Here is a 24,305-nt window from a genome sequence, read left to right as displayed (position 1 = left end):
CCCCCCGCCCCGGGGGAAGGCCTTTTAATTTATTTATTCTGCTGGGACTTAGGTGGGGGGCTTGGCTGGCACGGGGGAGGGGGTCTCCCCCCCACCCCACCCCCGGCTCTGCCTCCTGAGCCTGGGGAGACCCCGGGAGCCGAGGCCGCCCTGGCGTGCGCCTCCGGCCTCCAGAACTATTTCCAAACTGCTAGGACCAGAGGTGGGCCCGTGGGGACCCGAGGCAGGGGCTGGGTTTGGGGGTGGGGGTATGTGTGTGAGAGGGTGAGGGTGCGCTGGGACGCGGGGAGCCAGCTGTGGGTTGTGTGAGCTGGGGGGTGAAGCAAGACTCAAGACAAGTTGCAATCGAGGGATCTCCGCTCGGGCTTCCTCTTTGCCCCGCGACCCCCTGCCCTCCGGCCTGGAGCTCAGAACAGGGGCGGGGAGCCGGCATCTTCACATTAGCCTTCGCGTTCCTGGGAGGATGCAGCCCTCTCCTGGACCTCAGCGATAGACCTCCTGCTTTTTTTTTTCCCCTGTCTCCTTCCTTTTTAATTTTTTTTTTAAGAGGAGCGCCCAGTAATTGTCTGGAACACATGCTTCTTCACCAGTACCTACCACCCCCCCCCACCACCACCACCCCCCCCCCCGCCGCGCGCCACTTCTTCCCTCAGCCACCAGCGGAGGAGAGTCCCCCTTCTTTGCATTTTCGTTTCCTTCCCCCTTTCTTTATTAAAGGTCCTGAGTGGCGGCGGCCAATCAGCGCGCGGCTTCCATTTTGTGAATTCAACTCGGAGCCTCCGGGTCTTCGGGAGGACGCCTTCGCAGCCCCCTCTGCCTCTTTTCTCGGGCGACAGAGGCGAGTCAGCCGCAACGCCGGGGCGTCGTGGTAGTGTCTCTCATATAGGGGATCTTTTCGGGGTTTGTAATTTGGCAGTGGGTAGGTAATTGGCTGGAGCAGGGCGGCAGGGCGCGGCAGCCAATCAGCGAGCGGCTTCTATAGGGCTTGAGTTATTAGACGCTGATCTCAAAACATCCTTCATCAGACACCAAGGAGAGGCCAACAGATGAGGGGAGCCATTTTTCTGCAATGGAATTAAATGGCCAAGTGGGTTTTTCCTTTGTTGCAAATGGGGAATGTTTTTCCTTTGACTCCACCATCCAGTTCTGGACGCCTCAGTGTGTTTTAACACTTGTCAACAGGCTAAAGGACTCAATTGGAAGAACGAAGACTTTAAAAAGATCTGGATTTTTCCTTATGACTTGGAATCCATCTTTGTCTTGTATAACTAGGTCATAGCACACCATTAATGTCAGCAGTTAATAGTTTTGAATTCCAAAAAAACCTAAGTAAATGACATATTTGATTTTTTCCTTTTTTTCTTGGGGAGGGTGGGGGGAGCTTGGAACTGTCTTAATCTGTATTCTCTTTACTGAACAATAAATTTTTAAATATATAGTTTCCTCTATTAAACACTTAAACCTGGCCATTTTATTAACTCCTTCTGCTCTGTTTAACAAGGTAATGTTTTAAATGTATAGTTTTAGGACTGGTGAATAGCAACAAAAAATTGTTACTCTTTTTAAGTTTTTAAAAACCTTTACATTGTAAGTACCCAACCATTCTGTCCTTAGTGCAGCTATGTTACTGTTGCTGAGATGTCCTTACTTTACTGAGCCTTCATCTGCATGTCTGTCTTTGTCTCTCTTGTCTAGTATAAGCCAGTTAAAATGCTAATCTTAGGAGATTTTGCTTTTATAAAGCTAAGGTTTTACTTTTAAGCTTTTGAAAATGTTTTCAGCAATAAATGCTACTCAGCTTTCTTCCCAGTAACATGTACACTTTCTTTGAAAATCGATCTATTTGAAGAAAAACAAGTCTGTTTTTCTTGTCTTGGTAGGGGGGGTTGGGTGAAAGGAAGATCTTCTTTGTGTAAAGAGACTAAAAGCCGACACAGGAAACTAGATTAAAACTGGAAAACAAGTCCTAGCTAGCTCAAGCTAAACTCCGACGTTTACTCGGGCTATTTTCTGTGGTGGTTGGGATGGCCGGTCAGTCTTTTGCCTTTGTTTGACTTGATTGTGTCTTTTTGCCTTTTGTCTCTTAATGACGGTCACACCATTGCTATATCCAGAGCAGTAAACAGTCCTCAGCGAAGCCGCCTTTCGCCAACCCGATCCTGGAAAGTTTGCAGAAGTGGAAGGCGCAGAAAATGCCATGAGAGTGTAACTTACAAAAGGTAACAGCAACAAAAAAAAGACACTACCATTCCCCCCAAATATCCTCAACTAAACAAATCCCTTCAAAAGATGTTTTTCTTTCTTTCTTAACAATAACACTTCCAAAGCCTCCGCCCAACTTGATCTTCCAGACTCCATGGCACCGAGGCTGATCGGGGTAAGTTAAAAAAAAAAAGCTTTTTGCCCACTCCAGGAGAGCTGCTTTCAGGCAGGCCAAGAGCTGCAAATCTTTGGGAATAGAGGCGAGGTTTCTGGAGCTTTATGCTTGGCCGTCGGCTCGGAGATGGGAGGATGGTGAAGCGAGGAAGGCTCCTCAGATGCTGGTCCCTTGTCCCCGGGAGGCGAGCAGAGTGTCCCCCAGCGACCTCGGGCATCCTGGGCGCACCCCCCCCCCCTTGCTACGTTTCAGCTTTGGTGGGGAGAAGAAATTGAGGTGCTTTGAATGTTGGGAAGGAGGGTTTCAAATCGAGAGAAGCTCCCCGCCCGGCCTAGGACCTCTCTTTTTCACTGGAAGGAGTCCCTTCTCTCCGAAACTTGCTTTGCGGGGCTCCGGGGCGCGCCCGAGCCTCCCCGCCACAAAGGACAAAAGGCCGGCGGCGTCCATGTTGGCGGCGTGACGCAGCAGCTCTGCCGCCCGCACCCGCCAGCGCCCGTCCTCCCGCTCCCGACCGCTCTCGCTCCTCCCTCCCAAACACGACTTTTATTGTCAGGTTCCGAGCAGACCCGGGACCGGGCCAGAGCCAGAGTCGAACCGACCCGGGGCTGACGGGAGGGCCGGGCCGGGCCGTGGGCGGATAATGGCGGCCGCTCTCCTCTCCTCCCCTCCCTCCTCTCCCGCCCTCCTTTCTTCCCGGCGCGGCGCGGGGAGCCGAGCGGAGGCGGCGGCCCCAGAGCCGGGCCTTTCCGACAACCCGCTGGACCCGGGAGCGGCCGCGGGGGCCCCCTCACTCGCCTCCCCAGACGGGCGCCATTTCGCGCGCCGCCCGCAGCTCGGGCGGTGGCTGCCTCGGCGCCGGCGGGAGGGGGAGGAGGCGGCGGGCTGGGGGAGGGGGGGCCGGGCGCACCGCCTGCCTGGCGGCCCGGAGCCGCGGAGGCCTCGACGACGACGCGCGAGGGAAGGCTCCGCCGCCGCCCGGACCCCGCGCCCCACGAGGCGGCCCACAGGGCCACGAGGCGGAGGCCGCGCTTCCGGACCGGCCCGGGCGGGGGGGGGGGGGCGGGGACCCCGGCGCTGCCCTCTGCCCTCCGCGGGCGCCTCCTCGCGGGCCCGGGCTCCTGGCGGCCCAGCCGGCCTGGGTCGACCGAGCCCGAGGGCCTGGGGGCCACTTCCTCCCCGCTGAGGGCGCGAGGCCCTTGGGAGAGGCCACCGTCGCCCCGAATTGGCCATGGCGGGCACACCCCTCCAGCCCGGGCCCCGGGGTGGGGGCGGGGGCCTGGGAAAGCGGAGGCTGGGAGCCCCCGAGCGCCGGGCTGCGGGGTAAACCCCGGGCTCCTGGCTCTTCCAGAGGGAGGGGTGCGCGGGGCGGGCCTTTGGGAATGCAGATGAACCACCTCCTGCTGCTGGTCGCCCGGCCCGACCTAAGTGACTCAGCCATCCCCGGCCCCCATCCATTCCCGAGCGAGGGCCGCCCTGGCAGCTGAGGGTCGGGGGGGGGGGGCGGGGGGGTGCCCTTTGGCTTCTCCTCTCTGTGGCCGTCAGCCCCCTAACGAGTTCTCCGACTTCACCCCCAGGGTCTTGGCCGGAGAAGGGGCAGCGGGTCTGCCCTGCCCTGCCCCCTCCCCGGGGGTGGACAGTCCTCTGGACGGCAGGAGCAGGCCTAGTTTGACAGTCTTCCCACCAAAGGTAGGTGTGAGGCCTTCCCCAGGCTTTGGAGAGCGATTTGGGGGTCTTTGGCCAGGAGCCCAGGAAGGAGGGGCTCCCCGAACCCGCTGGGCTGGTTCTGCGGCCCGTCCCCGCAGGTGTGGGGCCGCGTGTGCGGCGGCCGCCTGCTGGCCTGCCAGGGCCGTCCTTCCCCGCCTGCCAGCGTCTGTTGTCAGAAGTGCGGGGCGTGCAGTTCTCCGCGGCGCTGAGCCACACACAAGAGGCTACACTGGCGAGTATTTCTCAGTCATGTGTTGTGTGGTTGGGGAGGGCCCAGAGTGTCTCTCACTGTGAAAGACTCAGTCTGCTGCCAGGAAACCCAGCCGAGCTGCAGCCCTCCCTTCCGGTCCCCGTGGGGGCGTGTGGGGTGACGGTCTGAGCGCCTCTTCCCTCTCATGTCTGGCTGCCTGGGAGGTGAACCGAAGGGCCGGCAATCCAGGAGGCCTCCCTGAGAAGAGTTCTCCCTCTTCCTGGGAATTCCCACGATTTACTCTCCCCGCCGCCCCCCCCCCCCCCCCCCCCGTCTGTCCAAAATGAGCCCTGTTTATAAACAGAACCGGGCGATCGAGCCACTCGTTTACCTGCCATGACCTTGCCTAAGCCTCACAGCCTCTCACCCCCAGTTCCATTTGCCTCTGTGGGGTTTCCACCCCCAGTGAGTCTGGGGGCTTGAGCTTACTGCTTGCTCACACGCAGCTCGGGTGCCGGTTCTGCAGTTTGAGTCCGTAGGTGGGAGTCTGAGAATTTGCATTTCTGGCAAACCACGGATGCCGTGATGAACGGGAGGGGGTTGGGGGGCGCTCCGTGTCGCCTGAGCTCATGGACTGTCTGGCTTTGCAGTCTTGGCAGCTGCCTCTCCTCTCCAAGAGGGCCATGTGGGCTTCCAGTCCCCTTTGTCTCCAGGAAGCTCCACAGCTGGAGCCCGCGTGGCCCTTGATCTCTGACCCCTATGATCTCTGCTCTGTGATTACTTTGAAGAACCATTTGGGTCCAGGTGACACTGCCCTGGTGCCCTCCCCCACTATGGACTGAGATGTGGCTGAGAGTCCGCCCTGCCCCCATTTTCACCTTTCAGTTTGGAGGGTAAAGTAGGCCTTGGGGGTAGCCTGTGGGGCTTTGATTGGAGCATCTTCTTGCATGATCTAGGGAGGTGCCTAAAGGCTGGTGGCCGGTGACCTTGGGCTAGCAGAATGATAATGAGGAAACCAGCCGAAGAGGATGGTGGGAGGATTAAGTGTGATTAAGGGGGCTGGCCTGGCATGCAGGCCTCACACCAGTTGGCCTCCATTACACCCTCCTGCGAGGAGTGGGGGCTGGGCTGCCTGCAGAGCTCCTCCCCCACCAGCCCACCCCCTAAGCACGTGGCAGAGCCTGGGGCTAAGGCAAAGACTGCTTTCTGCTGGCTGGCAGCCAGCCCTTTCTTTTCCTCCAAGGTAGTTTGCAGTGAGATGACCTGTACCGGGCTACTAGGCCATTCCCTGATTGGGGGGTGGGGGGGTCATGATTTAGGATCACTTAAGAGTAGAGATTCACCCAAGGTCATGAGGCCACCACTGGCATCTAGGACAGGGTTCCAGGTGTCTTGACTTGCAGCCCAGCGCCTGTGTCTGAGGCAACCCCTCACCCCAGCTGTCTGGGTTATTTTGGGCTCCCTCCCAGTGCCAGCTGCCTGCTGGCATCACTGCCCAGGAGCTTGGGAAGCTGTCTGGTTGAAAGCAATCAGCATGGTCCGCTCAGCTCCTCGCAGCCGCTGAGCCCACGGCCCCAGGTGAGCTGGTTTTGACCCATCTGTCTGTCAGGGGGAGGACCCCTTCCTGGGGCGAAGGGAGTTGGGGCAAGCATTTTGTAGAAGTTGCTGAGGCTGAAATTACTAATGTCTCTTAAGTAACTTCCTTCTCTGCCCTGAGTGTTTCATTTTGCTCCACCATGGGTGAGCTTGTTCACCCCCCTCCATCCTGTGACTGCTGTCACCTGAGGGTGCCCTGTGTCTCTTTGAAGAGAATCCGTAGGGTACCCTCCAAGCCAGGTCTTTAGTTCCCTTGGCCATCACATGGTTAAGTAATTGATTGAACACCCGCCCCCACCCCCACCCCAGCTGTAGCCAGGAGTGCTGAAGCCAGTTCCTCCACTCTGCCTTCCAACCAATTAAGGAGCAATTAGGTGCTTAACTGTGGTCTGGGTGTGATTCTTGGAAGGGAGAAGTGTCTGGATGACCTGGAAGGATCTGGAAGGATGGCACCCCTCCCTGCTTCCTTTTCTCTTTCACCTCCCTCTTTCTGCTTTCTTTGTCACCCCACCATCATTGCCACTGTATCACCAAGAGGTGATATATGGGGGCAGGGCAGCCTTTCTGTCCCTGGGCTTTCCCTCCTGGTCCTGGTAGGGCGGCCCCGCCCACCAGTCACCCTGGGAGCTATGGGCGGGGCTGTTCCTGGCGACCTGCTGCTGAGGCCAGCCTGGAGAGGGCCACGCCAGCGGAAGGGCTGCTGGACTTGCCTCGCTACTGGACACTGGGGTTCCCGCCTCTTCCGGCCCATTTACCCACAGCCTCAGTGTGTAGTGTGACCTTTTGGACCCTCTGGGTGGGGACTTCACCTCTGCCTAGACTGGGGAGAGAGGCCCGCCGTCTCTGAGGCCTCCTAGGTCCTGTGCCAGTCTGCAGGGCGAGTCCCTGCCCCTCAGGGAGCCAGAGGCTCCCCAGGTGAAGGAGTTAACCCATAACGTTTTGAACTGTTTGACTTGGCTTTGTGAGGGTGCTTTTTTGTACTCTAGCAGCTACAACACACCCAAGTACTTTGTGTGTGTGTGTGGGGGGGGGGGGAACAGGCCATCTCCCCTCTCTGAAACCTCAGAATAGCTTACTCAGGAAAGACCTCTCAGGTATGCTCTGAGGCACCAGGGAAGGTAAAGCCACAAGCACAGGCACTTCCCTTTCCTCAGCAGCTCCTTTCTTGTCCTCCCAGATCTCCAGGAATTCCTGGTGACTGGAAGAATGATGGGCTCTTAGACCATCTTGCAGGTAAAAACAAGCTCCCCTGAAGTTGCTGGCCTGCCTCTGCCTCCTCAGCCGGCCTGCTCTCCTCAGCCGGCCTGCTTGGGCCCAGCTGTCTCTGAGGAAGCTTTGAACAGCTGTCCTGTCTCTGGGGTATTTTTAGTTACAAATCCAACCCCTACACCACCACTGGAGCTGGGTCCAAATCAAACACGCTCCAGGCCGGGTGGGGCTGGGGTTCTGCCAGCCTCCTGACCAGGCAGGAATGGGTGGGTGGGATGGGGCTAGTGTCAGCTGTTCTGTCTGGAAGCCAGCAAGGCTGGGAAGACTCGCCTTCCCTCAGATTTGTGTAGGTCATTTGATCAGCACTAAGCTGCAGTCGCAGTGCCATTTCTCAGAGAAGCTGTAGGCTGAGGCCCAAGGTATTTTTTTTTTCTTTTCTGTTACTGAAGCTTTAGCACTCTGGGTCAGATTTTCAGATAAGAGAAAGGGAGCGAGGGAAAGACACCACAACACCAAAGCTTTCTTCATTGCAGTGGAAGCTGGGCTCAAACCTGGGCTGTGTACATGGCAAAGCAAGCGCACTATCCAGGTGAGCTATTTTGCTAGCCCTGAGGGTTTTGAGGAGAGTCAGAACCATCCCTTAGGCTAATGCGGCTAGCCTGACTGGGGATGGCAGTTTGTTCAGTTCAGAAGCAAAGCTGAGGGTCACCCTCTGAGCTCCCCAGTCCCATGTAAGGGCAGAAGCATGGACTGGGCACAAAGGTAGGTAAGTAGTTCTCCCAGGACCCTCTTCCACTCTCCCTCTGGCCCTCTGGGGTGATCGCTTCACCTTGGCTTGGCTTCCTGTGGCCCTTCTGGCCTAGCTCTGGAGCTAGCCCTTTCCTGCCACTCCCACTCCCACTGCTATGGCGAAGGATGGCCCCAGCTCCTTCCTGGTCACCAGAGAGACTGCAAAGCCCCCTGAGTCCTGTTCAGTAACCCTTTTTCCAGCACCCCCTTGATCCCCCACTGCTCTGTTCTCTAAACTGTGAACATCTTCCAAACTCCTTTAGACTGCTTCCTTGCAGGCAGGAACACAATTGTCGCTCAATAAACTTGTATTGCAAACAGTGGTTGAGTTGCTGTAAATTTGTCTGAGGGGTGCCGGACCCAACAGATGGCCCTCTGGCTGGATGACAGGACAAGGCCTAACAGCCATGGGGGGGGGGCACACCTCTTTCCCAGCTCTGGGCTTCCAGAGCAGCAGTCACTGCTGCCACCTGGTGGACAGACCCAGCCACTGCAGCTGTTTGAAAACCTTGACCCAGCATTTATGCAACTGCCAGGTTGGCAATTTCCTTCCCAAAGTGCAGTTTACCTGACGTTTGCTGAGAACCTGGGGGAAAAAATTTTTTTTTCTGCCTTGGGTTGGGGTGGAGACAAGCAGATATTGGGGGGAGTCGGGCGGTAGCGCAGCGAGTTAAGCACACGTGGCGCGAAGCATAAGGACCAGTTCAAGGATCCCGGTTCCCCACCTACAGGGGAGTTCACAGGCTCGGTGAAACAGGTTTGCAAGTCTCTTATCTTTCTCCCTCTCTGTCTTCCCCTCCTCTCCATTTCTCCTATCCAACGACAATAACAACTACAATAATAAACAAGGGCAACAAAAGTGAAAATAAATATTAAAAATTAAAAAAAAAATTGAGTCCTCCAAACCCTAATGAAGAAGCTACAGATGGCCTTTCTATCTATCAGATGGCCCTGCCTCAATCTGCGGAGTGCACCTGTCCCGAGACCCTTTACCACTCCTGGCCACTGGCTTGTGCAAAGGAGATTCATCCCCGGGTAGGAGGGACCAACTGCCCTGAGAGTCTCAGCCCATATCGTGCTCAGTAAACATCAGCTTTGATCGGGAGAATGGGGGTTGGAGTGAGAGAAAAGTACTGACTGGAGAATAGTTAACAATCCTTGGGGGGGGGGGTACTGATCTCTACTGTCTCGCTATTACGCACCCACAGTTCACACTTCTGGTCCCCACTAGAGAAAGTCTCACTCTCAGTTTAAAGCCAACCCTCAAAAGCCCTCCCCTCACAGTTTCACTTAAGGCAGAGGAGAGAGACAAGCCAGAGCACCACTCTGGCCCATGCAGTGCCAAAAACGGCACCAGCTACCTCAGTCATGAATCCAGTGCTCAAACCCTTCTGAAGCTGCGTCCCAAAGTGCTTGCAGCGAAGCAGTCGCCCAACAGAGGGCGCCAGCCGTCCACCTTGTCCTGGAAGATTAGGGAGCTGGGCACCTGGAAGCTGTGTTCGCCATCCCGGAGGACCGGCCCAGAGAGTAGTTACGTCCCCCCGCCGCATCTCCTCTGGCGCCACCTAGGGCGCCCTTTGGCTGGGGGCTGGGGCCAGGGCCAAGCTAACCTCTAAGCACACAGCTGGGGCTGCGCAAAGCTAAGGGGTTTTCCCCAGAGCTGGAGACCTAGACTCGAACCCAGGTGCAGAGGCAACAATCCTCCAATCAAAGAGCCCCTGACTGATAGGAGAGGCCGGGCCGGCCAATGAGAGGGTCCTTGCGGTGGGTGGAGCCTGCCAATCAGGGGCACCCGGCGAGAGGCGGCGGCAACCATCCGATCGCCCGGTGGGGGTCGGGTGCTAAGCTGGCGGCAGAGCACTCCGCGTTTCCGTTGCCTCAGTTTCCTCAGGATGAGAAGTGAATGTCTCGGGCCGGCACCTCACCAGGAAGGAAACTGAGGCTGCCTGGCGGGGGCGTGGCCACCAGGCTCGGCTCCGCCCCGCTCGGGCTCAGTCAGCTGCGGCGCTAGCCCTGCAGCCTGTGCTGCCGGGTCGGGCGATGGATGCCCCGGCCCCCGCCGTCCCGGGCCCGGGCAGGAAGGAGCTGAAGATAGTCATCGTGGGCGACGGCGGCTGCGGCAAGACCTCGCTGCTCATGGTGTACTGTCAGGGCTCCTTTCCTGAGGTGAGACCCTGGGCAGCGGCCGGGGGTAGGTCGGGCCTGGGACCCCCACCCCCATGGCTGGGGGACAGGAGCCGCCCCTCCTCTGAGCCCCGGAGTTTTGTGCGCAGAAAAGCTGTCGCCACCCTGGGGTGCCCTCTTGGGAATTCCAGAAAACCCAGGACAGCTGAGCCGGATGGGGTGAAGGTGGTGGGCGGTGGGTGACGCCCCTCCACATCACTAAGAACCACCTCGACCCCTCTTGACAGCACTACGCCCCCTCCGTGTTCGAGAAGTACACGGCCAGCGTGATGGTGGGCAGCAAGGAAGTGACCCTGAACCTCTACGACACCGCTGGTGAGTGCGCCCGGGGACCCCAAGGGTCTCCTACTGGGGAAGCCCCCCAGTCAACCTCTGGTGGGCCCTGACCCCTCCCTCCAGGAAGCCAGGGGGTGCGGGCTGGATGGCCTGGGAGGCCCCAGTCGCCATCTGTAAGGGATGTTTAGTGGAGGTGTGGGCAAACGCTAGAAGAAGAAGTGGAGGTGTGCACCCTGGCCACCCCCTAAGGCTGCTAGTTTCCCTCCTGCGGTTCCAGGAACCATGCGCTTTGCTGCTTCTACTCCCCGTGGCTACAGGATTCATGCCTTAGACTGTTCAGAATCTGTGGGCTGCTGATTTGAGGTCCCTGTGCGTGGAGTGGATCTGGGGGCTTCATTTCTGGGTGCTGTGGCAGTAGGACACGCTCTTCCAAAACCCCACGCTCACAGTACCGGGGGCCTGTAGCCTCATTTGTAGGACCCTGGGGGGCCTGCTGCCTGGATGTGGATTCCCGGGTCTGTAGTTCAGAATCTGTGGTTCTTGGGTTCTCTGGGTCTGGTTGTTCCTGGTTTCTTGGGAAAGAGCCAGATACTGAGGAGCAGGGGGCTCCAGGGAACAGAGGTCCAGTCTGCACCTCTCAGCCACCTACAGCTCCCAAGTGGGGTCACTTAAGCTGATGGCGTCAGTTCTGAGAGCCCTTGTTGGTGGGGGTGGGGAGGTGGGAGGGGCATAGTTTATGGGAAGATGCAGGTGACATTCGTTTTTTTTGGGGGGGGGAGGCAGGGGCTTCCCTGAGAAGTTTCCATCCTGCCTGATTTCCCTTTAGGCTGAACCAGCATTGGGAAGTAAAGGTCAGAGTCTCCAGTCTTCACCCAGCTACCTCTAACACCCAGTCACCTCTGTGACTCAGTGTTTGGTGGCCTTGTGGACTGTGTCATCTGACCAAGCTTTGTATCTGGAGGTGTATTCTCTGTGGGCCTTGGATAGAGCAACACCTCACTACCAGCCTTCCACCCCCAGCTGCCCCTGCACCCCAGCAGAGGAGCAACAAAGGTTATCAGTTCAGGTCCCTCCATTCCTGACTTTGGCAGGCTTTGCTCCATAAGAGTATGCCCCCCCCCCACCCTGCAATGGCCTCTAAGGACCCCCTTCTTGTGGATGAAGGGTCCTGCGGTGCTACCCAGAATACAGCCATGTCTCTAGCCCCCCAGGCTGGGAAGGCCAAAGGCTGATGAGGAATTCCCAAGAGCTTGGTCCCAGGGCAGTAAATCCGAGGTGTGTGGCCAACACTTTTGGTTTCACATATGTCTTGTCCAGAAGCCAGGCAGGGTCAGGTTCATTAACCCCAGTTGTGTGGGTGGGGTGCTGGTCTCGGGAGCACCAAGGGGAGTTTCCCTGGCCAAGAGGTCAGTGTTCACAAAGCCACTCCTTCCCTCCTTCAGAGGCCTTTCTGGCCTTGCCCAGAGAGATGCTCAAATGACATGCCAGGGGAGATTGCAGTGTGAGAGGAAGGCTTGGTGTTGGGAAGACTAGGGGAAGGTTGGGTGGAGTGGGAAGGAGGGAGGGCCTCTGGAGCACATGACCACCTGTAGTCATGGTGATCTATCTTCAGCCTCCACATGGTGGAGTCAGAACTGAGCTTGGGTGCTAGCTCCTCTGAGTGTCATCGGGGATGCTGGGCCCCAGTTGCCCTGTCTGCAGTCAGGACTCAACTAAGATAGGCCTGATGACTGAGCTCTGGGATTCCTGGCTGTCGGGCCTGTGCAGCTCCACTGGCTTTTCCCAGTGGGAATGGTAAAAGTAGAGCTGGGCTTGCAGCCTCCATTGTCCCTGGGAGGAAGCAACTGTTGCCTTCAGGCTGTCACCCTGAGGCCAACGAACCCCACAGCTAAAATTGAGTTCCCTGGCCAGTGAACCAGAAACAGGGCCACCTAGCATGGTGCTCATCCCAGAGCAAGGATTGTGGAATGACTATGGGAGGCACCCAGAGAATGTTCTGCATGACATTTCTACTGGGGAGAGTGAACAACTGTCAGTAGACAAGGAGCAGAAAGGATGACTGACCAGAAAAGGCTAGAGACTAAGGGGGAGAGGGGAGTGACCAAGCCAGAGACAAGTCTAGTAGAGCTTGTTGAAGGTTCTAGAATCTAATGGCCTAGCCCTATAGAGGGGAGGGTAGCATCTTTCTGATTAGCCTGGGGTGACAGCAACTATGTGTGTGTTTGTGGGGGGGTAAGTTGGAGGGGGGGTCAGGCGGCTGGATTTCCCCACACCCACAGCCTTGACCATGGGAACCACGTGTCTGCCTACTTGTCTCCATTCTGCGGAAGCAGCTACAGACAGGGCAGCAGTGGGAGGGTGCTCAGGGGTGACAGGGTGGGGTCTCAGAGCACCCATCTCCTTAGCAGCCTAGCCTGCTGAGCTGACACCGTCAAAGGCAGGAAGCTGCGGTGGAGTCTGAAGTTTCTGAAGTTTCCTGGGCAGAGGGGAGGTGTGTGTGTGTGTGTGTGTGTGTGTGTGTGTGTCTGTACACAGACACCAGCTAGAGCCAGGGAGCTATTCAGGCCTGGGAGGGGGAGTGGTCACAGGGTAGGGTAGGGGCTGCCCAGGATGGGAGCTGTGATCTCTCCCCACCTGAAATGTGAACAGTAGGAAGGTGGAGATCAATGGAATAACTAGAAGAATCAGGAACTAGAGGGGTGGTGAGAGCCCTGGGGGCCCCCAAGACTGTAGGTAAGGACCGTAGGTGAAGAGGGGTCTCAGCCAGGGAGGAAATGCAGGTGGGCGGTCCCCGGTAGGGCTGGTCTAAGTGGGTTCCTCTTCTGTAGCTTCCCCTTCTCACACTGCCCACACCCTCCCTGGCCAACGCCCAGTCAGAGATTCCCCCCACCACCATGGATGCACTCCAGTAGCTCTGTGATACCCTCTCCCACCTCCAGCTGGCCCTGGGCCATAGGAACTCCTGCCCTCCAAAAGCTGAGAACCATGGCAAAGAGCTTGCCCACAAAGGAAATACCCTCTTGTGAAGCAGGAACCTCTCTTCCGCCCTGGCACACAGTACCTCCTGCTCAGGAAGATGGGGGGCTCCCCGAAGACTCTGCCTCTCCAGAAACAAGTGCACCCTTTTTTTTAACCTCCTGGGACCATCTGCAAGGCCATAGAGGGTCCCTGTGTGTCCACAGGCTTCAATGTGGGGACCGGGTCCCCCAAGCATTGGGTCCCACATACCAGGGCTAGAAGCCTCCCTCCACAGGCCCCTGTTCTTTGGTGGTTTTATTCCAATAGTAGAATAGAATAGAAGCAGCCCCTCAGCTTTGCACCTGTTTCCCTAGTCATGGGCAGGGGACCACCCCCTTTTCCAGGCAAGGAAACTGAGGCTAAGAGGAAGGAAGCTACTGGGAATGTGCGCCTGAGTGGAGCCTAGCTCTCCTGACTCAAGTGGCAGAGAGGGTGCTGGCACACTCTACCCCTCCCCAGACCTGAGGTAGCCAGGTGTGTCCCCACCAACACTGCATCCTGGCAGAGCTGAGCCAGCCAGAGGAGGTACAGGGGTCTGGACTGGCTGTCCAACCCCTCTCGTACCCCCCCCCTTTTATTTTAAAAATGAGTTTATTAATAAATTTCACTAGAGAGAGTGCAAGGAGAAAGAAAATGAGAGCGCCACTCTGGTAGATATAGTACCAGGCATAGAACTCAGAGCTCTGTTCTTGCAAGTCCTGCAGTCTACTCACTTCCCAGGCCACCCCCTTTCTTTCTTGGGGTGTCCGTTTTGGTAGCCTTTTCCTCACCTGACCAGGACTAGCTTGCTGCCCTCTAGGGTGAGCTGAGCAGAGGCGCCCCACTGTCCTCTGCACCTGCGGCTGCTGAGCTCACACAGGCAAAGGGCTGGCAGGTAGTCAACAGTGTCCCCAGTAATGACTTGCATCACTGTCACCAAGGCTCCCGGATGTGCAGCAGCAATTTCAGAGGTGAGGAAACTGAGGCACAGAGGTTCATTCTGACTGGGAAAACTGGCAGGCAGCTGAGCTCTGGGGTGAGGAGCCTGTCTTTGAAAGTCCCCTCAGTCCTATGGGCTCTCCCTAGAGGGACATGTCCCACTGGCCTCCCTCCAGGGTGGTTACCTGTGTTAATACCAGTGTGGTGATAACAGGGTGTGTGATGGGGGGCGGGCAGCAGTGCAGCAGACTAAGTGTACATGACGCAAAGTGCAAGGACCTGCATAAGGATCCTGGTTCAAGCCCCCGGCTCCCCTCCTGCAGGGGGATTGCTTCATAAGCGGTGAAGCAGGCCTGCAGATGTCTATCTTTCTCTCCCCCTGTCTTCCCCTCCTCTCTCGACTCCTCTCTATCCTATCCAACGACAGCAATAACAATACTAATAACAACAACAATATACAAGGGCAACAAAAGGGAAAAAATATCTTCCAGGAGCAGTGAATTCATAATTCGTAGTGCAGGCACCAAGCCCCAACAATAACCCTAGAGGCAAAGGGGGGGGGGGCACGTGCCATGCAGAGTACTGACACCTGTGTACCCACTCACTGTGTTCTGCCTGCCTGTGTCCCAGGACTGTCAAGACAGCTGGCATGAGGTCCCTGTGTGCTGGCTGGACTCTAAATGTAACTCAGGGTGTCAGGAAGCTTATAGTCCATGGGACCTGGCAATCCAGAAGAGGAGGGCCAGAGAGACAGCTCATCAGGTACAGTGCCTGCCTTGCCGTGTGCATAGCCCAGGTTTCAGTCCCAGCACCACATGGGAGATGCTGCAGTAACCAAAGCATGTCTGGTGCTATGGTTTCTCTGTGTCTATGAATAGAGGTCAACAGTGGCACACCCGGTAGAATGAGTACATTATAGTGCACAAGGACCTGGGTTCAAGCCCCCAGTCCCCAACTGCAGGGAGGAAGCTTCACAAGAAGCATCTCTCTCTCTTTCCCCCTCCCCTCTCAATTTCTGCCTCTATGCAAAATAAAATAAAAAGAGGCCCATAGCAGTGAGACAGTGTTAATTAGACTTGGGGTGCTAAAGGTGACCTCTCAGGGAACTTCTGTCTAAACTCACAAGGACTTTGCCAGGCAAGAGGCAGAAACTGCCAGAGCCCCCAAAGCCAGTCCCATTTTTACAGTGCTGCCTCACTCCTGAGGCTGAGTGCTGTGCCAGCAGGAACCAGCATGACCGCTCTGAGGCACAGCCTTGCAGGTTGTAAACAGAAAGGACCTAGGCAGAGGAGATCGCATAATGTCTTTTTTTTTTTAAAAGATCTCTTTATTAATGGACAGAAATTGAGAAAGGAGGGCGAGATAGAGGGGAAGAGAAAGAGAGACACCTACAGCCCCACTTCATCATTTGTGAAGATTTTCCCCTGCAGGTGGGGACCAGGGGCTTGGACCTGGGTCCTTGCACACTGTAATGTGTGTGCTTAACCAGGTGCACATTATGCTGGCCCCAGCATAATGGCTTTATAAGAGACTTTTCATGCCTAAACTCTCAAGTTTCCAGGTTCAGTCACTGGCACCACCATAAGCAAGAGCTGATCAGTACTCTGGCTTAAAGAGAAAGGTGAGAGAGAGAGAAGAGAAGCTGCTGGACTGGGAGCTTAATGTCCAGATTCAGTGACCTCAGGTTTCTCCCCCCACTTTCCTGAGACTTGTTTTATTAGATATAAATTGGAGGAGTCATAATTTCTCTGGCTGGCACATCAGGTGATGGATGGAAGGATTCCCTAGTCGTTTATAGGCAAAACGCTTATATAGCACTCTGAAACGTATATAATGTTAAGGCGGTGCTGTTGCTATTATTACTACTATTACTATTACTATTACCATGACCAGAGGACTGGTGTCAGAGATTGAACCTGTAAGCTCCAAGCCTCAGGCATAAACAACTGTTGTGTAAACCACTATTTAGGGGCCAGTGGTGGCACACCTGGTTGAGTGTACCTGTTATAGAGCAAAAGGACCCAGGTTCAAGCCCCCAGCCCCTACCTGCAGGGGGAAAGCTTTTCGAGTGTTGAATCAGAGCTGCAGGTGTCTCTCCGTCTCTCTCCCTATCACCCCTTTCTTTCTCAATTTCTGGCAGTCTCTATTCAATAAACAAATATAGATTAAAAATAATTAACTGCTGTGCTGTCCTTGGTTCAAGGCAGCATTATTATCAGAGAGGATGATTACCCTGAAAAGGAGAGTAATATGGTTAGCTTGGATGTTTAGAAATAAAATGCTAGAAAGAAAATAGAAGAGGAAACAAAAAAGGGGGATGGGTCGAGCCCCCGCTCCCCACCTGCAGGGAGTCGCTTCACAGGCAGTGAAGCAGGTCTGCATGTGTCTAGCTTTCTCTCCCCGTCTCCCCCTCCTCTCTCCATTTCTCACTGTTCTATCTAACAACAATGATATCAATAACAAATACAACACCAGTGAAAAACTAGGGCAACAAAAGGGAAAATAAATAAATATTAAAAAAACTTTTTAAAGGGGGTGGTGTGGGGATGAGGCTTTTCAGGTGTGAGGTACAACAAACTCAGAGACACAAGAGCTTGGTGGAGATAATGGGATATGGTTCAGCTACAGAGATTTGCCAATAGTGTAGCCCAGGGTTTAAGCCCCAGTTCCACATGGGAGCTCCACAGATGGTGGAGCAGTGCTGAGGTTATCCTCTCCCAGCCACCCCCCATACTGAGAATAAAAAATGGCCTCAGGTGCCTGCGGTGGGGAAACTTAAGGACAGGTGGAGTAGTATTGCTTTGTCTCACCTTCTTTCTCTGTCTCTCTCCCTCCCTCTTTCTATCTAGAGAAAAGGAAGAGGGGGGGGGGGAAGGTCACAAGTGGGAAGGTGGCTCAGCATTAGTATCACATGCAGGAGACCCTGCGTTCATCCCCCAGTGTGCAAAAAGCAAAACAACAGTTGCTTCACAGGTGGTGAAGCAGGTCTGCAAGTGTCCCTTACCGCCTGACTCCCTGGATTTCTTTTTTTCCAGTTATTGCTGGGACTCAGCGCCAGCACTGTGAACCTACCGCTCCCAGTGGCCATTTATTTTTCTATTTGTTAGGACAGAGCGAAGTTAAGAGAGGAAGGAGAGAAGAGAGAAGAGAGAAAGACACCTGCAGACCTGCTTCACTTCTTGTGAAACACCCCCCTGTAGGTAGACTTGAACCCGGGTCTCTGTGCATGGTAATGTGTGTAGTCAACCGAGTGTACACCCACTCACTCACTGCCTGGTCCTCATACCTGGATTAAAACATTTTTTTCCCTTTTGTTGCCCTTATCATCGTTGTAGTTATTGTTGTTGCTGTCGTTGTTGGATAGGACAGAGAAATAGAGAGGAGGGGAAGACAGAGAGGAGAGAAAGACAGACACCTGCAGACGTGTTTTACTGCCTGTGAAGCGACTCCCCTGCAGGTAGGGAGCCAAGGGCTCAAACCGTGATCCTTACGCCAGTCCTTGTGCTTCACGCCATGTGCACTTAACCTGCTATGCCACCGCCCAGCTCCCCCAATATCTGGATTTTATAAAAGGGTGGTAGGGAACTACTGAAGGAGTTTCAGCTGGTGGAGGAGAGCAGCAGGATTTGACCTGCTTGTGGTTGCTGGATTCATGGTGCCAGCAGACCCGGGAGGGGATGGCATGAGAACCCTCAGTGCTGCCCGTAGTTTCTGCAGTGATGGAAATGGCCTGCATTCGAGCTGCCTGTTACCCTAGTCACTTGCCTGGTGTGGCAATTAATCACTTGAGATGCAGCCCATGCAACGGAGAACGTGAATTTTTAATGTTAATTAATTTAAACAGCCTCATGGGGCTCCCCTGCCAAACGGCACAGGCCTAGAAAGACAGGGACTAAGGTCAGGAGAGAGGAGGTGAAGGAAAGGATGGGGAGGGAGAGCATGCTGGCCAATTTCTTCCAAGAAGTTCTCCAGTTATGTGCGGTGTGTCTGCTGAGGCCTGGCCTCCCCCCTCCCCCCTCACCCCAGCAGCGTTGGGGGGGGAGGGTTGTTGACTCCTGGCCCAGCCACTGTCCTGACTGGCTCTCACTCACTGTTGACATTCCCAAGTTGAAGGGGAGCCAGTGAAGAGAGGGAGGGGGTCCTGCCATCAAGGGAGTGCTGGGAAAGTAGGGAGGTGTGCTGAGTGGAGAGGCCACTTGTCCTTAACAAGGAGGGATGGAGGCAGGCAGGCACCACCAGGCACCCAGGGGTGGGGGTGGGAACCCTGAGCCTCGGTGTTTGTGTTCTGTGGAAGTCACCTTGCTTTCCTGCAGAGGTGACTGGAGGGCAGAGAAAGAAGGGGGGGGCAGGGAGTGACCTTTCTGAAAATGCCAGGCTTGGGGGCCTGAGCAGTGGCACACTCAGTTGAGCACAAACATCACCATGCCCAAGGACCCAGATTCAAGCCCCTGGTCCCCACCTGCATAGGGGAAGTAGTGCTGCAGGTGTTTCTCGTACTATCTCTCCACCCTCCCCTCAATTTTTCTGTCCTATCCAATAAAATGAAAACATGGGAGTGTTGGATTCGTCATGCAGGCACTGAGCCCCATCGATAACCCTGGTAGCAAAAAATGTAATAAAAATAAAAAACACAAAACAACGGCCTTGACAGCTAAGGAGTGCACCTGACCCTAGGCTACTGCCCAAGGTCACTGCACTCCAGACCTGAGTTTACTGGCTTAGAGCACAGTGAACCCTGCTTTCCTGACAGGACAGTATAGAGGCCAGGGGCATGTCCTCGTCCTTGGGAAAGCCACAGAGAACACTGGAGCGAAGTCACTGCAGTGACCTCTCCCATGGGTGGGCCTCTTCCATGGTGTTTAAATACAGATAATGGAGGCGGGCAAAACACACTCAGTGAATCTGATTAGTTTGCCCAGCCCCCTCCCGGACCTATTTTTGATGGAGAAACAGACCTGGAAGCATGGAGTTTGCTCAGGAGACTCCAACTGCTGGCCCACCTGAGCCCAAATAAGTACCTCAGACGGACAAGAAGAGGTGCCTCCCTGACCCCACATGCTCTCCGATTTCAGGGCAGGAAGATTATGACCGGCTACGCCCACTCTCCTACCAGAACACCCACGTGGTGCTCATCTGCTATGATGTCATGAACCCCACCAGCTATGATAATGTTCTTGTCAAGGTGAGGCCTCACTTTCAGTCACTCAGCTTCAGGGGTGGGAGGCGTGGATACGGGCCCAAGCCCTGAAGCCCTCTGTCTCTCTCCGAAGTGGGTTCCTGAGGTCACGCATTTCTGCCGGGGGACCCCGACTGTACTCATTGGCTGCAAGACGGACCTGAGGAAGGACAAGGAGCAGCTGCGGAAGCTTCGGGCTGCCCAGCAGGAGCCCATCACCTACATGCAGGTTGGCAGGGGCCCCTTTTGCCTGTTGAGCCCTGGGCACAGCTGCAGCTTTGGCCTCTGGATAGGAGCCTTCTGGGCATCATCAGAGACGGGGGGGGGGGGGGGGGGGGAGGGGACGGGGGACGGGACACGGTTCGACTGATGACCATTTGCAAATGTTAGCCTTGATAGCCCACTTCCCTGGGCATTCTGCATTACCTTCCACACTTCCTTCTCAGAACTCAAACAGGTACTATAGTGGCTGCCAATTTTTAGGGGGCAAGTTGAGGCCCTTAGAGGTTAAGCGGCTTGCCCAGGGTCACACAGCTAACCAGAAGCCTCAGGGTCAGGATCCTCCTGTCCCAGCCACTCTGGCTCTGGACACTTAGCAACCTTCCTGTCCTATCTCCTGGAGAGGATTTGGGAGGTGTGGAGGCTGTGGTGAGAAAGCAAGGAGCTTCTCCCAGAGTTCTATGCAAGTTCAAGCACGGGAGTAAAGAACTGACAGGAAAACTAATAAAGTTTAATAAAAAGGAATAAGCATTGGGGGTCGGGCGGTAGTGCAGCGGGTTAAGTGTACATGGCGCAAAGCACAAGGACCGGCATAAGGATCCCGGTTCGAGCTCCCGGCTCCCCACCTGCAGGGGAGTCGCTTCATAGTCGAAGCAGGTCTGCAGGTGTCTATCTTTCTCTCCTCCCCTCTCCCTCTCTCTCTGTACTATTCAACAACAATGACAATAACAATAACCACAACTATAAAAAAACAAGAGCAACAAAAGGGGAAAAAAAAAGTAGCCTCCAGGAGCAGTGGATTCATGGGGCAGGCACCTAGCCCCAGCAATAACCCTGGAGGGGGAAAAAAAAAAGATGAAGAAGCTTTAATAAAGGGAAATTTCTCTTAGGCATAAAGATACTTACTTAGGCTAAATTATGCTTTTGAGAAGAAAGGGGTGAAGCATAGAGGAATCCTTAGGGAGCCTCGAGGCTTTTACCTCTCCTCAGCCCAGCAGACACAATAAATCACCTAGTTCTGGAACTCCTGCCACAAGCTGCAGACTGGTACCACACAGCTCCTCGTGTTTCTGTACAAGAGTTCCAAACAGGAGCCTCCACCCCCAGAATCCTCAAAGTTAGTTTCCAACCCAAGAAAGGGACCCCTACTCCCCTCCTCTAGTGCTGGCTCCCTCCTCTCCCTCCTCTCCCTCTCAGGGCCTGAGCACCTGTGAACAGATCCAAGCTGCCCTCTACCTGGAATGTTCCGCCAAGTTTCGGGAGAACGTGGAAGATGTCTTCCGAGAGGCTGCCAAGGTGGCCCTCAGCGCTCTGAAGAAAGCACAGCGGGGGAAGAAACGACGGCTATGCCTGCTGCTCTGACCCGTGGTGGGGCTCCCTATGACAGGACTGACAGGCGGGCCCCCAGGCTCCTGCCCCATCAGAACTGGGTATCTCCAGTGCCTGGGGCTAGACTCTTATAACATTCTAGAACTCTCTCCTTCCCCAGTCAGAGCTCTGACTGAACCTACACTGGAGCTGTGGTCCGAGAAGTGGCAGGTATGGGTGTTGGACTCACACCCTTCTGTGCCCAGGAACCAGCATCATACCCCCAATAGGACCTCAGAGCCTGTGCCTGAAACCAACTATGCCCAGTGTGGAGTCACATAGACTAGCAGCCTTCCACATGCTGGTTGCTCCATGTCACCCCCTCTGGCCTTCTGCGATAGGCAGGCACCCTCAGCTTTTTGCTTCCTTCCTCTAAGAACTCGGGGCCATGATGGGTGAGGGCTATCAGGAGAAGGCAGGCACCAGATCCGGATGTGGGGGCTTCAGCAGTCACTCTCACCCCCTGGCCCCCAGAAGATGGTCCTGGCCTTCAGCTTGGCTACTAGCTTCTAGAGTGGAACACACACACCCAAGGAGAAGTAAGAGTCCCTAAAACCTCTACAACCCTGGACCACCCACCCCACCCCTCCGGAGGTCTCCCTGCAACCCTCACTGCCAAAAACTGGAGATGAGAAATGACAGGGCCTCCTTGGGCAGACCTGTTCTGTTTACAGCCTTCGCCCATCTGTGGGACACTTAATGGCTGTCAAGCCCCTCTGTGGCTCACAGCTCCCACTTCTACCAAGATGTGCAGTTCTGGAGCTGAGACAAACCTGCCCTCCTTGAAAAATGGACTTGATCAACCACAGCTATAGGTTCTTGGAACCACCTCTTAAAAGAACTGAGCTGGGCATACCCATGAGCTTCTAATGCCCCAGAGGCTCACAGATGCCTGCTTCCTGGGCATAGGAACCTTGGCTGTGGGTGGCCCCCACCCTCACTTGCACCATGCTGTGGACCCTACAGAGCCCAAGCCTCCTTCCCATCTTGGGTTCTAGGGAGAGATCTCTGAAATCCACCCCATCCCCTGATGTGCCTGGGAGGTCCAGGACTCACTGGGGGGCCTTGGGATGAAAGACAGTCCGAGACTGAGATCAGAAAGCTACAGCCTGTGATTCGAAGCTGCCTGTTTTTATAAATAAAATTTATTGGCTCCCAGCCACACCATTCATTTACTTATTAGCTGTCTTTGCTCTACAACTGCAGACTTCAATAGCTGTGACCACCTGATCCTCAAAGCCCAAAATATTTGCCATCTGGCTCTTTCCAGAAAAATGTTTGCCAGCTCCCAGTCTAAGGCAGGCCCATGTACCCCAGGGTCAGAGGGGAAATGCACAGACCCCATCATCTCATTTTCCTTGAGAAAGCAGAAATCTGAATTTTACGTAGAATCTTATGCAAAGGACCTTGCTTTCTAAGTTTTAACTTTTTTTTTGCATTTTTTAGTTTTTTTTTAAATACGTATTTATTTTATTTTGTTGCTCTTGTTGTTTTATTGTTGTTGTTGGATAGGACAGAGAGAAATGAAGAGAGATGGGGAAGACAGGGAGAGAGAAAGAATAGACGCTTGCAGATCTGCTTCACCACTTGTGAAGCGACTCCCTGCAGGTGAGGAGCCGGGGGCTCAAAGGGGGATCCTTACTCTAGTCCTTGTGCTTTGCGCCAAGTGCATTTAACCCGCTGTGCTACCACCTGACTCCCAAGTTTTAACTTATTAAGAGTTTAGTCTCCTTTAAAAACCAAAGCATCTAGACACTACCTGTGAGTTCTGGGGTGTTTGTAAGGACCTAGTTATGGATGAAACATTCAATCATACTTGCTGGCTCTTCAGGACTCCCCTCCCCGCACCCGCAGAACCTAACACACGGGGACCAGCAGAACCCACCCTGACCTCAGAGTGTGGCCTCCTAGAAGTGTGCCTGCCCAGACTCCCTCCCCACTTCCAGAACCTCCAGCCTCCATGATAGCTCTGACCCAGCTAGCATTGAGGGTCTGGTCAAGAATCAGGGAAAAGCCAGGGGTTAGCTCACATGGTACAGTGTACACTTTATCACTTGTGAGGACTAGGGTTCAAGACCCCACCATCACATGGAAGCACCATGCATAATACGGGGGGGGGGGTAGTTCTATGAAAAGTGAGGCAATGCTGTGGTGTCTCTCCTCTCTCTCTCTGAAGTTGAAAGGGGAGAAAAAAAAAGTCTACTGGCCAGAAGCAATGGAGTTGTCAGGCCCTGTGGGAGAAAGGAGAGAGAAAAAAGGGGAGGGAGGAAGCTGTGTCCAGGAAGGTGGGCTGGGTATCAGGAAGCTCCACAGCAAATCCAAGCTTTTTTCAATGCCCTCAACCCAAACCAGCCAAACGATACGAAGTAGGCGCCCTCTGGTGGTGGCTCACAGAACACCCTCAGCACCCGGCGGGAGGTCTGCTTTGCCCAGGTGGCGCCAGGAGACACAAAGCGCAAAGCAGGAGGCACAAACAGTGGTTCTCTGAGATCTTAAATAAGCGGTGTGGGTGGTGTGCCAGGAAGAGAGGCTCCTTCCACCCTGCTGGGGCCCAGTAAGTAGCAGTCAGCATAGATTCAACTCCAGTGAGGCACATCCAGACCCCCACCTGAGGGGCTTGGGTGACAGGAGTGGGGAGTAGGGGGGCTCCCTGAGGTGTCAGGCCCCTCCCCCAGGAAGACTGACCCAGTTTCAGCTGAGGCCAAGAGCAGTGGGGGAGGTCATGGATTCAAGGGCTAACGGAGGGCTGGGTGTTAAATATGTCATAAATAGGAAGACTGGGTGGGTTAATACTTCGAGGACAGGCTGGAGTCATATTCCTCTTGTTGGCTGGGGACACGGGCCTCAGGCCTGCACCCAGTCTGCCCCCAGCAGTGCACAGGCCCCTGAGGTCGTTGCTGCCAGTGGGCCCTGGCCCCACTGAAGAGGGATATTGCAGCCGGTGGGGGGGGGGGCTGACCAGGACCCCCAACACAGTCTCAAAGTCTGGGGACCAAGGAATGCAGGAGTGCTCAGGCTCATGGCTTCTTCACCTTGTTTCTATTCTTTTGGAGTTTGGTGTGCACAACCTTGAGTGTGGTCAGGAAGTTGCCAAGGAAGAGGATGAGGAAGGTGAGCGCCAACACAAACACCTGTGGAGGGAGGTAGCAGAAAGAAACTTTACAGCACAGCCCCCTTGGGGTGCCCTGGAGTCCTCAGGACTCCAAAAGCCCCTAAGCACAAACTTGGCTAGCACAAGGCAGAGCTCTGAGCCAACTGGGGGAAGGCAGGGTCAGGCAGAG

At 55.1% G+C, this 24,305-nt stretch overlaps 2 protein-coding genes across 10 annotated transcripts in view; one reads left to right on the top strand and one right to left on the bottom strand.

Annotated features, from left to right (window-relative positions):
• Positions 1-225: 225 nt before the first annotated feature.
• Positions 226-24,305, top strand: part of RHOF (ras homolog family member F, filopodia associated) — a 39,313-nt gene continuing 15,233 nt past the window's right edge. The window contains exons 1-9 of one of the 6 annotated variants that reach the window (XM_060193158.1): positions 940-1,329; positions 2,115-2,219; positions 2,328-7,100; positions 7,610-7,665; positions 9,885-10,031; positions 10,277-10,364; positions 19,334-19,443; positions 19,532-19,666; positions 20,854-22,199. In XM_060193158.1, the coding sequence (XP_060049141.1) occupies positions 9,906-10,031; positions 10,277-10,364; positions 19,334-19,443; positions 19,532-19,666; positions 20,854-21,018 (624 nt within the window). In that variant the 5' untranslated portion in view covers positions 940-1,329; positions 2,115-2,219; positions 2,328-7,100; positions 7,610-7,665; positions 9,885-9,905 and the 3' untranslated portion in view covers positions 21,019-22,199. Of the gene's footprint in view, positions 839-938; positions 1,330-2,114; positions 2,220-2,327; positions 7,666-9,884; positions 10,032-10,276; positions 10,365-19,333; positions 19,444-19,531; positions 19,667-20,853; positions 22,200-24,305 lie in introns of those variants that run through there. The other 5 variants (XM_060193154.1, XM_060193156.1, XM_060193159.1 and 2 more) reach the window with 5 other exon arrangements.
• Positions 23,502-24,305, bottom strand: part of TMEM120B (transmembrane protein 120B) — a 65,642-nt gene continuing 64,838 nt past the window's right edge. For 3 of the 4 annotated variants that reach the window (XM_060193162.1, XM_016184960.2, XM_007539816.3), the window contains exon 12: positions 23,502-24,155. In XM_060193162.1, coding sequence (XP_060049145.1) covers positions 24,042-24,155 — 114 coding nt within the window. In that variant the 3' untranslated portion in view covers positions 23,502-24,041. The remainder of the gene's footprint in view (positions 24,156-24,305) is intronic. The other variant, XM_060193163.1, reaches the window with a different exon arrangement.

The sequence above is a fragment of the Erinaceus europaeus genome, chromosome 6 (assembly GCF_950295315.1).
Source record: "Erinaceus europaeus chromosome 6, mEriEur2.1, whole genome shotgun sequence".
Classification (NCBI taxonomy): Eukaryota; Metazoa; Chordata; class Mammalia; order Eulipotyphla; family Erinaceidae; genus Erinaceus; species Erinaceus europaeus.
Note: the sequence above shows the minus strand (reverse complement) of the source record. Positions and strands in the feature narration are given on the sequence as shown.